Here is a 15736-nt window from a genome sequence, read left to right on the forward strand (position 1 = left end):
TACACTATACTTTTACCTTCAACTAAACAGCATTTCCTTATATTAAGCTACATTAACTAGAGAACCCTCACCTAGAACTCTCCTCTTCTCCACTCTTTTTTGCAGCAACTAAGGCCAGAGTGTCCTTGGCTTGCCTCTGACACTACTTTCAGGGCTTATCTATTCTGGGCCCTCCCAATGCTGCTGCATGCCCTGGCTCCCAACATTCATCTGGGCCTCGCTCCAGGTCTGGTTGACTGTCCTGGGACTCCCCCCGCCTAGGCTAGGTCCTGACCTCTGTTAAGAGTGGAAGATTGAACTTTCTAGATTGTAACAAGCCAAACAATGGTAGGACCATTTTAACATTAAAAGTAAAACCTGGCTCTTAATTCCTGAATTGGTCCTCACCTTTTTTCTTCTGGGATGTTCTCCAACAGCATTTGAAGGAAATCCTGGAATAAGAAAAAAGCAACCCATTAAAGATGTCCATCAATAAATAACTATGTCTGGAATCATGCCAGGGACCGGGTGTTTCCAGCTGCTGACAGCTTACCTGCTAGGGAAGCCAGGCCTGTGTTGACTTATTAGACTATATATTGTATTTATTAATTTACCAGGGCTTCAATCCAATCAGTTAAAGATATTTGTTTTGTAAAAACCACAAACAAATTGAAAAATGTACTGTTCGTTATTTTGGCCTAACCCAGGAATTTATTTTATTTCATGTTTAACTATTTTCAAAAGGCACTTTCCTCTCTCTACTCAACCATGTTCTCCCCCTTATGAGATTTCTCTAGAGATCCTGTCACAACTGGACAATCACAACTCCAAGAGGCTAGTAACTCACTTGCAACATTCTTGCATTGCTCTATGGAAGGATAAAGACAGGCACCTGGTTGACCATGTGACTTTTGATATTGAGGTTGTGAGTTTGAGACCCACAGTGGGTGTAAAGAGTATTAAAAAAAAAAAAAAGATGAAGACAAAACACAAGATGATTACTATCCCAGCAGAGGAACAAAGATGTCACAATCACAAAAATGGTTCATGGACCCAGCCCTCCACTTTCAGGCTCCATGCCACTGTGCAATCCTCAATTGCTTCACATTTAGGATCTTTCACTAATAGATTTTTTTAAACTAAAGGCATGACTTAAGACACACCCACTTTTCCCCTTTATGATGACAAATTTCAAACACACTCAAAAGTAGAGAAGAGTATAATTAGCCTTCATGTACCCATCAACCCACAACCAATCTGCCCTAACCTCTTACCTGCCTACTGTATTATTCAGAAGTGAATCCCAAATGTTACTTAATTTTATCAATCAATGTTTCAATAAATCATCTCTAAAAGATAAGGACTCTTTAAAAACATAACCATGGGCACTTAGGTGTCAGTCATTAAGTGTCCAACTCTTGATTTTGGTTCAGGTTATGATCTCACAGCTCATGGGATTGAGCCCTGGGTTGGGCTCCTCACTGACAGCGTGAGCCTACGTGGGATTCTCTATCCCTTTCTGCTCTTCCCCTGCTCTCATGCAAGAGCTCTCTCTTTCACTCTCTCTCTCAAAAACAAAGACACAAACAAACATTAAAAAAAAACAAACATAACCACAGTACCATAGGCCTAAAAATTTTCACATATAAATGTTTAAGATTATATTTCTATTTAATTGGCACCTTGAGTATCATGGCCAATCTTTTCAGCCCATCTAATTCTAGAACCTTGATTTGGTGTCAACTAGGTTTGTCAGATAAAATATAGGATGCCCAGTTAAATTGGGGGCATACTTACACTAAAAATATATTTGATATTTATCTGAAATTTGAATTAAAGTGGATGTTGTGCATTTTTATTTGGTGATTGACCCCAGGCTAGTGTTAACCCTAAGTTATCTGCAGGGTTTGGTAACATTCATTTTGGATAAATAGAGAACATGAAAGAGAGAAGAAGAATATTTAACTTTCTAGGGACTTAATACTGAATAATAAATAAGATCTACACTTGAAGTTTTTCTTTTAATAAATTTAAAACAACCTTTAAAACAGGCCCTTTATTTTTTTATCAGCATAGAAATTTATTTGAATTCAAAATAATACAGTTATATTTAGAATAATGTAATATTTATCTAAAGCAAATATCATCATTGGCTCTGAAATAGTTCTAAAGATGTCATTCTTTTAAAGTCAAAAAATATGTAGTAAGAAAAATTAGGGCCTTTAAAGAGGGGCCTGTGTGTAAGCCCAGGTGACCAGATAAGACACTGCCAAATGACTGTCTCTTCAGAAAGAAACACACCTCTGCCCCAGCCCTGAGAACCAAGTCCTCAGATCCATGGTCAGTTCAGGACTCTGATGAGATCCACCTAAGTCACAGTGCAAGAAAGGAGCAGCACTGACCTTCATATTGCAAACAAACGGAACTACAGAGGGATGGAAATCTGTGAACAATTTGTATGACATGGTGTTCTCTCTCCATCGTGGCACTGAGCATAGCTGCTGTCCCTTTCTGTGTGTTTACAGGTGGCTAAGGCCATTTCTTCCACAGGTAAGTCTCTCTATTAGGAGTACTAATGAAAGACTTATTTCTCCTGACCTTTCTTCTCCTTACAAATCATTATTTCTCTACTGTTGCTTCACCTACAATAAATGATACAAAGAACAACAAAACTAATTTTAAAAACATATATTGTGTAGTCAAAATGGAAAAGGACAACTCCAAACAGAATAATATCTCACATCTGAGGCCCTTCCTAGCACCTGCAGTGTAGATATATGGAGAAAAAAAGAGGAAATGAGTAATATCTAGAATGTGAGGAATTATTTTTGCTGAGGTTCTTGAAGTCATTATTATTTTTTAATTAAAAAGATCTTTTTTTTATTTTTGAGAGACAGAGAAATAGCATGATCAGGGGACAGTCAGGGAGGGAGAAAGGAAGACACAGAATCTGAAGACAGGCTCCAGGCTCTGAGCTAGCTGTCAAAACAGAACCTGACGCAGGGCCTGAACCCACGAACTGCGAGATCATGATCTGAGCCACCCAGGCACCCTGAAGTCATTATTTTTATAATTGAGAATTTTTTTGATGTTTATTTATTTTTGAGAGAGAGAGAGGAAGAGAATGAGGAAGAGCACGAGAATGAGGAAGAGCCCAATGCAGGGCTTGAACCCACAAACCATGAAATAAATCATGGCCTGAGCCAAAGTTTTATAATTTAAATAATTATTTTCTAAAAAGGTTAATTCAGAAATCAATTTATCACAATCTGATATATTGATTACTTTGAAAATATTTCATTAGCTTAGACAGGATTCTTGCTCCTTAAAAATCTGAGTGCTAAGGGATGCCTAGATGGCTCAGTCAGTTAAACATTGGACTTCAACTCAAGTCATGATCTCACAGCTCGTGGGTTTGAGTCCCGCGTCGGGTGCTGTGCTGATAGCTCAGAGCCTGGAGTCTGCTTTGGATTCTGTATCTCCCTCTCTCTCTGCCCCTCCCCTGATCACACTCTCTCTTTCAAAAATAAATAAACATTAAAAAAATTTTTTTAATCTGAGTGCTATAATTGTAATTTCTTGCTAAATTAGCTTCATCATCTCCGTATAGTCCATACCAACCCATCCCATATTTGTCCAGTAATTTACACTCAGTTATATAGGGGAGAAAATGACATTAACTCAATGACAAGGAGGAGAATTTAACTGCAGGAGAAGTAGGTAATTTAGAGTTAACTTTAATTCTTCCCTTTTCCATTTTGCAGTTACAATTGGATCTCTCTTTGTGGGACTACAGAACACAATGTTCCAGAATTTTGTGTGAATATAGAAAAGTATAGGAGGTCCCCAAGAACCCTTGCTTCATTTTTAAGAAAGTAGGTGGCCATCTGGCTCATCCTGCCTTAGGGCTGAGACCTGAGGTCACATGGCAGCTGGTAGCTTCCAACCAACCAATGCTGGGGGCAAAGGTCTAGAGGGTCACAATGGATCACAAAACCCCAACACCCAGAGCACCTAAGTCATGGTGCCTGTATTCCCATGGGCTATGTGAATGCCCATCCATAGTGCTAGATGTTCTGTCCAGGTGCCATTCAATCCAAAGACTTGCTTGGCTCCAACGCTGTATCAATGAAACCAACCCAGTTGACGCTTCTTACTCCTTTTGTAGACCTAATCATGAACCACACCTGCTAGTTTTCCTTTTTTTTTTTTTTTTTTTTGGTAAGTTGGCACATACCCCAACTCATGACTCATGAGTAGACTCATGATAGAAGCTTTCCCCTCTTTCCACAACAGGAGGACATAAAAGGAAAAATGTCTGCTATGATTATTCCCTCACCACCTCTTTTCAGTTCTTCCATACATCTTCTTTCGTCCATTAGGCATGTTGGCAACTTATAAATTTTTAAGTTACAAATCTTACCTGGACAAGGAGGGCTTTTCTTAAAGGCTGGTTCTAGGATCACTGACAAAGTTAGTTAGCAGCAAGTGTCAGAGTCCCAGTTTGTTACCTGCTTGAAAAAATATTAAAACCAAACCAAAACCAAAACCAAACACCCCTGCTCTTTTGACAGGCGGCTAGGATAAAATTTTATCTAGATCCTCAGAAATTGTTACAAGCCCTCATTTCAATAAAAAAATACATTCCTTGAGAATATGTTTTATTTCCTACTCTCATAGTAATCTATATTCCTACTTATGTAATAATCTATATAATCAAATCAGTCCCAGACAGCTTCTTTTGATTAATACCTACCAACACTGAATTAAGCATGATTTAAAAAAAATTACACTGATTTTTGGCACAAGGCCAATTTGGTAATTTTTTTGTTTAGTCCTGGTAACGATATTTGATAAAAAGCAGTACACATAGATTCTACCAGACAAACTGACAATGGCTTGATAATTACACAGGATTAGTGATTTCTGTCAGATGTTTTATGAAAAATTACCGTGGTCATGGGGAGGTGGAAGTAGGAGCAGCAAAACAAATAACCAAATAATTTAAGCAAGGACCGGGTTGGCAGAGTAAGAACTGAGAAATGAACTGGTCAGCAAGAAGTCATTGTTAGCAGGTAGTGGGACTGGGAGATGGTGATACCACAATGTTGGATAGGTGGGGTGTTCACAAGGGATATGATTAAGAAATAAATTGGAAAAAGAAGAAATTGAAGGACTTCTGAGCAAAGAACCTGGATTACAGCCTTACTCATCATTAACAAGCAAAATAAACAAAAATAATCCATCAAAAAAATATTTTTTAAGACAAAAATGTCGCCAGCAGCATCCAAACAAGGAAAGAAGTACAGCATGATGGCATAAATTTGAAAAGGAGACAACTAAGGAAAGAAACATAAGATTCCAACACAGCCTCCAGCCCTCCCTCTGCACCACCCCAACCTCACGCTTAGCAGTAGTGGGACTAGTGAATTGCCCAAACCCTGCAAATTCTCACAAATACCCACACATTTGGAAAGAAACAGGAATATCTTTATCTTTTCTCCCCTTTCCCCTCCCTCTCCTTCTCCTCCTTCCCCTCCTTCTCCTTCTTCTTCTTCTTTTTGACCATGAAGGGACTATAAATGTTTACTGTAGAGAGATGAGCAAAACCTGGGAAGTAAACAACTGAGGAGGACGCGCTTTGATGGGCTGGGTAGCTTCTAGAGCTCCACGTGGAGCGGGAGGAACACTGTTAATTGAGAGAGTACCTGCAGTGGGAAAAAGCTGCACCCAAATTAGGTGACAAGCATCTTGGCTGGGGACATTTAACAAATTTCAAGAGCTAGTGGAGCCAAATTTTTACAATAGCTATATGAGCTCCAAGTGGAGCTCCTTCCCCTCCACTCCCTCCAAGCTTTAAACTGTAGCTCAGAGGGGAAGAAAACATGTCTATAATGGGTTGGGAAAGAAATCAAGAACAATGTTCTAATACGTATGAGAATAAATAAAAGGTCAGGACAAGGCTACCCAAACTAAGAATGAACAAGAAGAAAAGTATGACAACTATGCAAATTAATGCAACAAAAACCCACATAACAAGAAAGAACGAACTAAGAAACATAAAATAAAAGACAAAGACTCCAGTCTTGAAGAAAACCTAACCCAAGAAACAGAAAAAAATTCTCCATGAACGTTTCACACTATAAAATAATTTAACTAAAGATCATAATAAGAGCATAATGAAAGCTCAGAGACAAGATGACAAAAAAACTGAAATGAGATGAAAAGAGAGATTTCTAAGCAGAGGAAATAAATAGGATCAAAATAATACCAGTACAGGAGCACTAATAACATAGAAACAGCAAGAAAAACAGATATTAAAGAATTGTTATAATGTTATAACATTAATAATAAAAATAATGTCATTTGAGATAAACATAGGCCATCAAGAACAAAAAGACAAAAGCAATTAGAAAATAACAGGTATGGAAGACAAAGCTGATATGACATAGGGGTGACGCCTGGGTGGCTCAGTCGTTAAGCATCTGACTTTGGCTCAGGTCAAGATCTCACGGTTTGTGAGTTCAAGTTCCACATCAGGTGATCTCAAGCCCTGCTGTGGGCGAACACAAGCCTCACTTCAGGAGAGATCTGCTTCTCTCTCTTTCTCTGCCCCCACCTCATCCCTCTTGGGATTCTCCCTCTCCCTCTCTCTCTCTCTCTCTCTCTCTCTCTCTCTCTCACTTGCATCCTCTCTCTCAAAAAACAAAACAAAAGACGACATAAGGATAACAGGTAACCTTGAAGTTCAGAACCCTTCAAGGGAAAAAAACCCAAATGTGTTCAAACATACACTTAAGACAATTTCACTAAAAGAAGGAAGAATAGAAGGTAAAACTGGAAGTGCATACTTCTTTCTAGGGAAAAACAAAAACAAAAACAAAAAAACTGATGCAGATTCATAGATACCGAGGTATTTTCTAAGTCAATTACACATTGTCATCTGAGTGCTATAAAGAGGAAAGAGTAGTTTCTACAGCCTCATTAATGTCAGGAGGCAGGTTAAGCAATATCCACAAAGTTCTGAGGAAATGAAAATGTGACTCAACAATCTTATACCCATCCAGTTTATAATTCAAATATAAAGGCAACAAACATTCTTAAGTACATACAAACTAAAAAAAGCAGTGAGTCTACAACTTGAACATCAATTTGAGAACAAATCCAGCCAACAAAAAGTCAAATCAAAATAAGGCACTCCTGAGTACAGAAGCATGGAATAGAGACCAATGGTGAAAATGAAGTCCTTTACATAATACAGAGCTAAGACTATACAACTGTGAAAATTATGGTTACAGCACACACTGTAAAGAATATAAACTTTAACTATGTGAAAACATTAAGAAAAATTTCAAATAGGGGAACAAGTAGTAGAAGTACATAGCTGCATATTTCGTCAGCTTTTATAGAAGTGAATAAATGAGTGCTTTCTAAAAATGAAATAAATCGCTGAAGAGAAAAAGACAATTTCATCCTCAAAGATTTTTTTGTAATCATCCTTCTTAACTACAGAAGATTCCTTTTTTTCTTAGGTGTATCTGAAGTTCAGGAAAGTTCTTTGTGTTCACTTTAGTTACTTTTTCATTTGTTAAATTCAAGTAAAATAAAGTTGAAAACATTTCATTAAAAAGCACATACAATATAATCCTATTTTTATAAAATTATTTCTAAATATATCTTTGTATCTACATGTGTACACACACACACACACACATACATCCAGATACGTGTATACATATCATATATAACATATATAAAGGGAAAAATAGAGAGTGTAATTTCTGGATTGAAGTTCACCTAATATTCATTATGGGTATTTATACATGGTGGGATTTTAAATATTATTTCACATCCTTCTTTTACTTTTATGTATTGCTTGAATTTTTTTATACTGAATATGTGTCAGTTGGAAAGCAATAATTTCCAAACTTATTCTGGCACTGGCAGAAATAGAAATTGATGGAATAGAATTAATAGTCCAGAAATAAACTCTAGATAAAATAAAGTCAATTGACTTTCAGCAAGGATGACAAGACAATTCAACGGAGGGAAAGAATAATCTTTTTAACAAATGGTCATGAGACAACTGAATAGTCACATGCAAAAGGACAGAGTTAGACCCCTACCTTGTATCATATACAAAAATTAACTCAAATGGATAAGAGAACTAAGTGTAAAAGCTAAATCTATAAATCTTTCTTAGAAGAAAACATAGTAGTTCATCTTCACAGCTTTCAACTAGGCAATGGTCTATTACATATCATAGCTAATGTATAAGCAACCAAAGACAGAAAAGACAAATTGGACTTTATCAAATTTAAAAGCTTTTGTGCTATAAAGGACATTATCAAGAAAGTGAAAAGACAACCCATAAAATGAGAAAAAATATTTGCAAATCATATATTTGATAAGAGACCTGAATCTAGAATATATAATATTCTTATAACTCAAATATAAAAGACAACCCACATGAGAAATTCTCCAATGGAGATATACAAAAGGCCATGAAAAGATGCTCAATATCGGGATGCCTGACTGGCTCGGTTGGTTGAACACGGGTCTCTTGATCTCAGGGTCATGAGTTCAAGTCTTGGGTATGGAGCCTACTTTAAAATATGCTCAACATCGTTAGCTCGCAGAAAAATGCAAATTAAAACCACAGTCAGATACCACTTCACACTCACCAAGATGGCTATTATAAAAAACAAACAAACAAACAAACAAACAGAACAAGTGTTGGTGAGGATGTGAGGAAATAGGAAGCCTTGTGTACTGCTGGTAAGAATGTAAAATGGTACAGCCACTGTGGAAAACAGTATGGCAGTTCCTCTAGTACAATTAGAAGGCACGGACTCAAACAGATATTTGTACAGTAATGTTCAAAGCAGCACTATTGACAAGAGTTAGAAGGTATAAATAACCCAAGTATCCATCAGTGGATGGATGGAAGAACAAAATGTGGTTAGATACGTACAGTGGAATACTGAGTCATAAAAGGAGGGAGGCTCTAACACATGCTGCAACATGGATAAGCCTAGGAGAATTATGCTAAGTGCAATAAGTCAGGCGCAGAAGAACAAGTACTGCACGATTCCACTGATACGAGGCCTCTAGAGTATCAGGCTCATAGTGACGGAAAGTAGAATGATGGTGGCCAGGGGCTGGGGGAAGAAAAGAATGTGGAGTTATTATTTAATGGATACATGTTCCAACATTCTAGAGATGGATGGCCGTGACAGCTGCCCAACAATGTGGATATACATAATGCACCGAACTACACATTTTTAAATGGTCCCAATGGTAAATGTTGGTATGTACATTTTACACAAGTTTAAACAGTAAAAAGTTAAAAAAGAAGTTTAAACAGTAAAAAGTTAAAAAGGAAGTTAAAAAAGGATAAAGTACTGATATGTGCTACCACATGAACCTTGAACACACTGTGCAACATGAAAGGATCCAGCACAAAAGGCCACATATGATATGACTCCATTTTTACAGAATGCCCAGAACAGGCAAATCCATGGAGACAGAAAGTAGGTTAGTGGTTGCCTAGCGCTGGAGGGAGATGGAAATGGGGCAGTGGCTGCTAATGGATTGGAGGTTTCTTTGGTTGGGGTGGGGGTGATGAAAATGTTCTGAAATCACAGTGTGGTGATGGTTGCATGACCTTGTGAATATACTAAAACCACTGACTTGTACATTTTAAAAGGGTGAAATTTATATCTCAATAAAGCTGTTATGTAAAAACAATAAAGCTATTGTTCACAGAAGATAAACAACAGAAAAACTGAGCAATTTGGTGGAGGGGGCACTAAGTGTTCCACGGGAAGTTGAAATCGGAACCTCCAAAGTCACAGTAAATGCGAGGCACTCATTTAACAGTGCGGTATCTTGGTGAGAAGTGGTTTTAAGCGGTAGGAGTTTGGGCTAATCAGTCAACCAAACATATAAGACTTCTGAGCCCCTTTTCAAGATGGCTTTCCAAATACATGTTTAGGAATTCCTTCCTTTTCTTCCAACCAAAAGAGAAAAAAGAATGTAGAAGCCAGGAACAGCCATCCAGTCCCGTCACATCATGCTCTTCCCTCCATATGTGTTCAGACTGCATGTGCACACCCATGACATCTAACACTGTGGACAATGCTTCAAACTGTGTATGAGCACCACGGTCAAATACCAAAAATACCCACCAGACCAATCTGTGCTGAGGCTGCATCTTCTATTCTCTATCCGTTACAAGCGCTGTTTTCAGAGCCTCTCCCTCTTTGTTAACTGTCTTGCTATGTGCAGCCCGGCCCACACCAGTTTAAGCTGACAGTGTCTTTCTCTGATAGTTTTGTGGCCAGGCTGTCTGAATACATCAGTGTATCTTGTTACTGATCTATTTGTTTATCAAATATATACTGCTCATGTACTGTACCAATTGTATGTTAGGTACTGGTGATGTAAAGAGCATGGTCTGGCCTTGTTGAGCTTACATGCAGAATGGAGGAGACAGAAAAAAACCAAATGGGCCCACAAATGAAAATATAATTATAAATAACGGCAATGACAATGAAGGCTATGATAAGGGTGAAGGAGAAAGAATAACAGGTGGGTGCTGTGTGGTGACCCTGAGCTTGGGGTATTCAAGCTAAGACAAGAGGAGCAGGTTCCAGGTAGAGGGAAGAGCGGGACTGCACTGCTTCTGTTTTTAGGGTCATTTAAGGTGCAAGTATCCACACCACTGTGCACAGGCACAGCTTTGGGCTACACCTGTCCCAAAGCTTTAGGGAGGTCAGCCTCCCTGAAACACCACCCTGTGTCTACTTCGTTAACTTCCTATTTATTTTTCTTACTGCATTAAATCGTAAATCTTTTCCCTACTTTTTAATACCCCCATAACCTAGTCCCTACATACCACATTCCCTCCAATAATATAGCAGGGACTCTTGATGGCTCATTAATTACCTGGGAAAGAATCAACTGCCCATGAAAGGTGTGCACAAATTTTCTCAAAAATGCAAAATAGGTGTCATCTCCAAGTCTCTGGGCAAGGAACCGGAGAAGGAAATAGCCCTAGAAGAAAGGAGGAAAAAAAAAAAGATGCCTGTGGTGGGTTCGTGAGAAAACAGACCCAACTCTAACTTACCCATCAGCACTTTATGCACATATAAAGTGTTCTGTCTGACCTGTCCTGGGCTGCCTTCCATATCCTTTCCAGTAAGGTGGGCCCTGAAAATCAAGGAAGGCCTGCTTTGCTTGCAATTCTTCTGTGAATGGTATCACCAACTTGTTTTTCCTTGGTTTATAGGAAGCCTGATGTCCATCATGGGCCAAAAGTGAAGAGGGGCCCAACTCCTGCCACCCTCAGCTGTCAGGAAAAGTCTTTGTAATGTAAATACTTCCTTATTACTCCTGTCTTCTACTTGGAACCTAACAGCAGTTTCAATATTCTCTTCTTCAAAAGTGACAGGAAGCAAAGAGAATGGAAGTACAGGGCAGGGAATTTGATTCATGTCTCACTTTTGGGGTATGACGTGTTTTAATGATCTGACAATCAAGATATCTGCCCAGTCAGGTGACATTGCAATATGGATGTTTTTTCTTTGTTTGTTTGGCACCAGCTATGTTATTAGTCTTCACTGTTTACGTGTACAACCTAAAACGTGCTGCCCCAATACAACTGGCCTCTGCTATAGCTCCACGTACCTTTAAATAATGAACCTGCATGAAGACCTTCTCAGGATTGAGCCCATGTTTGATGACAGATGATCCCGAGTCACTCACGTGGCCAGTCTTCTCTTTATTGGGTCTAAAATGATGCAGAAAACTTTTAAGTATGCACATTCTGAACTAATTAAACTGTAATATCATCTTATTTCTTATTTTCAAAGTTGCTCAACGTGTCTGAGCACTGTTCAATTGTACCAGGTATAATGTAAAACAGTTTATATTAGAAATTCATGTACTAAACAAGGAGGGATTTATATTTGGGTTGGCAACCTGAGGTTGGCTATTGGCAATATTTTACATCATCTTATCCAAGATTAAAGCTTGCCAGACCCTCAAGGAATCTGAGCTCCAGTATGAATTATTTAAGCCTATGGGCTTTTCTTTCAGTGGGAAGGATGGACTGGGAAATGCAATGGAAAATGCAGCTTTACTTGGAAGGGTAAAGAACTAATATCATTTTCAAAAAATTCTGAAAGCCCCGATGTTATCCATTTCTCATAATTTGCATTTAAGGCTTAAGAAATTTTTGTACTCTGAAACCATTTTAGAATCTCAAAAACAAAAACAGAAGTTGCAGAAGCCCATGTTTTTAGAACAGGTAGACCTTAACATCCTACACATTAACCTTGTTTCACGAATGAGGGAAACTGAGGCACACAGAAATTAAGTCTGCAACCCAAGTCCCCCAGCTTGTTTTGACTTGGGGTGATATCAGCATTGAAACCAATGTCTCCTCATTTGTCTATCAGGGTGCTTTCTATTTTGCTCTATAGTGCTAAGTATTTTTTAAAAATTCCTTTAAAAATATAAGTGCATAACAATGAAGTTTCAACAACTAGCTGAAATCAAAATAAGTGGCAAGGTGTTTGCAGCCTTCAGCTGTTCTAAAACCAGTCACTTATTGGACAAACTGAGGAGCATAATTTGGGGTGAGGGGAGGGAAAGGTTGATCAGAGGGCTGGCATTATTGGAAAAGTGGGCACTTATTTTTCAAAAGTAGTGTGGTTTTACAAGGTACATGGCCTTTGGAATCTGAGAGACCTGGTGTTGAGATTCAACACCACTTCTTATGACTTGTTACTTACTGGCAGATTACTTAAATTCTCTTTTCAATTTACTCATCTGCAATCTGGGACTAATCATACCTAACTCCCCAAGTCCTTTGGAGGATAACCGAGAAAATATATGCAAAACCCCTAGCAAGGGTCAGGGATACAAAAATTACCCAATCAACTTAATAAAATATTTGAAAGTTGTTAGCAACACATCCTGCTAAATTCAAGGTTGGTCATCTGATATTAGAGGCAATGGATTTCAGAGGCTCACCCACTTAATCCATATGCTCACAGACACAGTGTGTAAGGATGCTGGACTTGAATGGAAGTATCTGAGGATGGCTCAGCTTGCCAGTCAGTACTTTTGCAGTGTGCTCAAGCTGCCAAGCAAGAACCCCTGATTAAGTGTCTGCCAAATATTCCAGTACATTATCCCAGCAGACACAAGGCACGGGAGCAGCAGAACCATAAAGGAGAGACAACAACTGGCCGCTGGAGCTAACTGCATAGTTTCCATTTTTGTGCTTGATCCCTGACTTACATACATGACCGTACTTGTGGCTATAAGTAGTCTCTTTCATCTTCATTTAAGACTCCATTGAAAAGCATCAGCTTTATTCCTGCTCTCAAGTTTGTCCTGGGATTGAGTGTTTTCATAAAGAAAGCCACACTGGCTTTGATACGGAAAGCCCACCACCCACAGCCTTGGCAGGAGGAAGGCTTCTCGGAGTCAGCTTGAATTCAAACCAGCTTTCCCAGCCCCAAGAGAGACAGACTTGCTGTGAGTGTCTTAGGCCTTAAGCTTTGAACTGAGACTATCAGAAAGGGAAGAACACAGAAGACCGATGTAAATGTCTGCTCCAAAGTCTGCCTTCTAGCTCAAACTCTTGATTATGCCTTTATTTTATGTTTATTTTCGAGAGAGAGAGAGAAAGAGAGACTGCGCGTGAACGAGAACACAGAATCCGAAGCAGGCTCCAGTCTCTGAGCTGTCAGCACAGAGCCCAGTGTGGGGCTCAAACCCACAAGCAGTGAGATCATGACCTGAGCCAATGTCAGATGCTTAACCAACTGAGCCACCCAGGTGCCCCTGATAAGGCCTTTAGTTGGAGCTTTTTTTCTTTGCCTAAAAATGTCCTTCTAGAAAGCACCCCTCTATTACTTTATTCTTCCACGTTCTCCAAATGAAGAGGTGTTCAAGAAAATTCTTTTATGCTGACAGCATCCAAGACAACTGTACAAGTCCCCAAGAGATTTCTTTTAAAGTAGATGTTGTGCTGGAGAAAGCAGTGTGCAGGCAAGCTTTGTGAAAAATCTAAGGGAGTGTTTTTTACGAGGAAAAGATACTCCATGAGCTGAAAACAAGGCAACTTCCACTGTTGTGCTACTTGGGTTCTCATGATGCCATTTGTCCATAGGTCTGTGCAGAGAGACAAAGCGCAGAGAGAAAGCAGGAAACACATGAACTACCGCTGCATGCAAAAACAGATGATTCTCCTGGATGAGTGACAGGAGGCACATCTATAAAGAGCACATGCCAATGTATGATCCCATTTAAATAATTATAGTGAAAGAACAGGCAAAACAGACCTATGGAATAGAGATCAGAACAATGGTTACTCGTGGGAGCAAGTATTGACAGAGCAGGGAAAGAGGAGGGTCTCTGAGATGACGGGAACATTGTATATATTGGTCTGAGTGTTGCTTTCATGAGGAAATATCTACTGAGCCATCTAGAAGTATCTGTGTACTTTATGGATGTTACATTTCTGTTAGAAAGTTAAGAAAAAATAGACACACATGAAGCAGTACACATTTTGTAAGAATAAAAGGGAATCTTTCTAGAAAAGGAGTTTGCTATTCATGTGCTGAGAACACAGGACTAGCATTAATTAAGCCCTCTACACCTGAGGACCAATGAAGTAAGATTTTTATTTAATTTTTTTAACGTTTGTTTGTTTGTTTGGGGAGGAGGGGCAGAGAAAGAGGAAGAGAGAGAATCCCAAGCAGGCTTTGTGTTGTCAGTGCAGAGCCCGACACAGGCCTTGATCTCATAAACTGTGAGATCATGACCTCAGCTGAAATCAAGAGTCAGGGGCTCAACTATCTGAGCCACCCAGGTGCCCCTGAAGTATGTCTTTCAAATGACACCGTGAGAGGCAAGAAGAGCTGTGGCAAATACACTTGGCTCAATACCATTTTCATTCACCTTCTTGCCTCTTACACAATTAAATCTGAAAAGTTAAACACTCACTTTCCAAGTGTCCTGGCAAGCTATGAATTGTCAGAAGACATGGTCCAAGCCAGTGAGACAAAAGCAGATGTCTACTATGGTTGACGTGGGGTTCCGGGAAAGCTTCTGCTTCCCTTACAAAAGAGGGAAACATGACTGATGGATGGAGGCAGAGCAACCACCTTGCAACCTGGAGACAGTAAGTCAATATGCCATGGAGACCAGAATCAACCAACTGAAAGAATGTAAATAGTCTTTAATGGTATCATTCAGCTGCTGGCCAGCCCCAGCCTGGCTGCCTTCAAACTTTTTATTGTCTGAGGAAAAGAACCCTCATTTGCTTAAGCCAAAATTGCTTTACTATTCTATTAACTGTAGCCAGATTCATTCCTAATGGATGGAGAATGGAGCTACTGCTAACAGCTACCATTTCCTGTTATTGTCCTGTGCCAGGTACTCTGTGAGCTCTTCTTATGTATGATATCCTTCTATGTTCACAAGAACCTGTTTGGGCAGGTAATATGATTATGCCCATTTAAAGTGCTAGAAAGTGAGGTTTGGAGAAGACCAAAAAGCCAGTTAGTGGCAGAGTTGAGACTGGAACACTGAAGTCCTTGCTGAACACTGAGGCCTCCCCAAGATCTAGGTCCCCGTGGTAGATGTGTCAAATAGAAGTGGAGAAACTGGGACAGGTGGCTTACCCTCTCTGAAGCTCAGTTTCCTCACCTATACAGAGAGTGAGGACTCTCAGATA

General features: G+C 39.2%; 1 protein-coding gene across 1 annotated transcript in view; it reads right to left on the reverse strand.

Moving 5' to 3' along the window:
- AOPEP (aminopeptidase O (putative)) overlaps positions 1 to 15736 on the reverse strand; it is a 333459-nt gene that overhangs the window by 108901 nt on the left and 208822 nt on the right. The window contains exons 9-11 of the mRNA XM_029919477.1: positions 11671 to 11773; positions 10930 to 11037; positions 388 to 431 (exon numbers count right to left, since the gene is read on the reverse strand). Coding sequence (XP_029775337.1) covers positions 388 to 431; positions 10930 to 11037; positions 11671 to 11773 — 255 coding nt within the window. The remainder of the gene's footprint in view (positions 1 to 387; positions 432 to 10929; positions 11038 to 11670; positions 11774 to 15736) is intronic.

The sequence above is a fragment of the Suricata suricatta genome, chromosome 13, assembly GCF_006229205.1.
Source record: "Suricata suricatta isolate VVHF042 chromosome 13, meerkat_22Aug2017_6uvM2_HiC, whole genome shotgun sequence".
NCBI classification, from domain to species: domain Eukaryota; kingdom Metazoa; phylum Chordata; class Mammalia; order Carnivora; family Herpestidae; genus Suricata; species Suricata suricatta.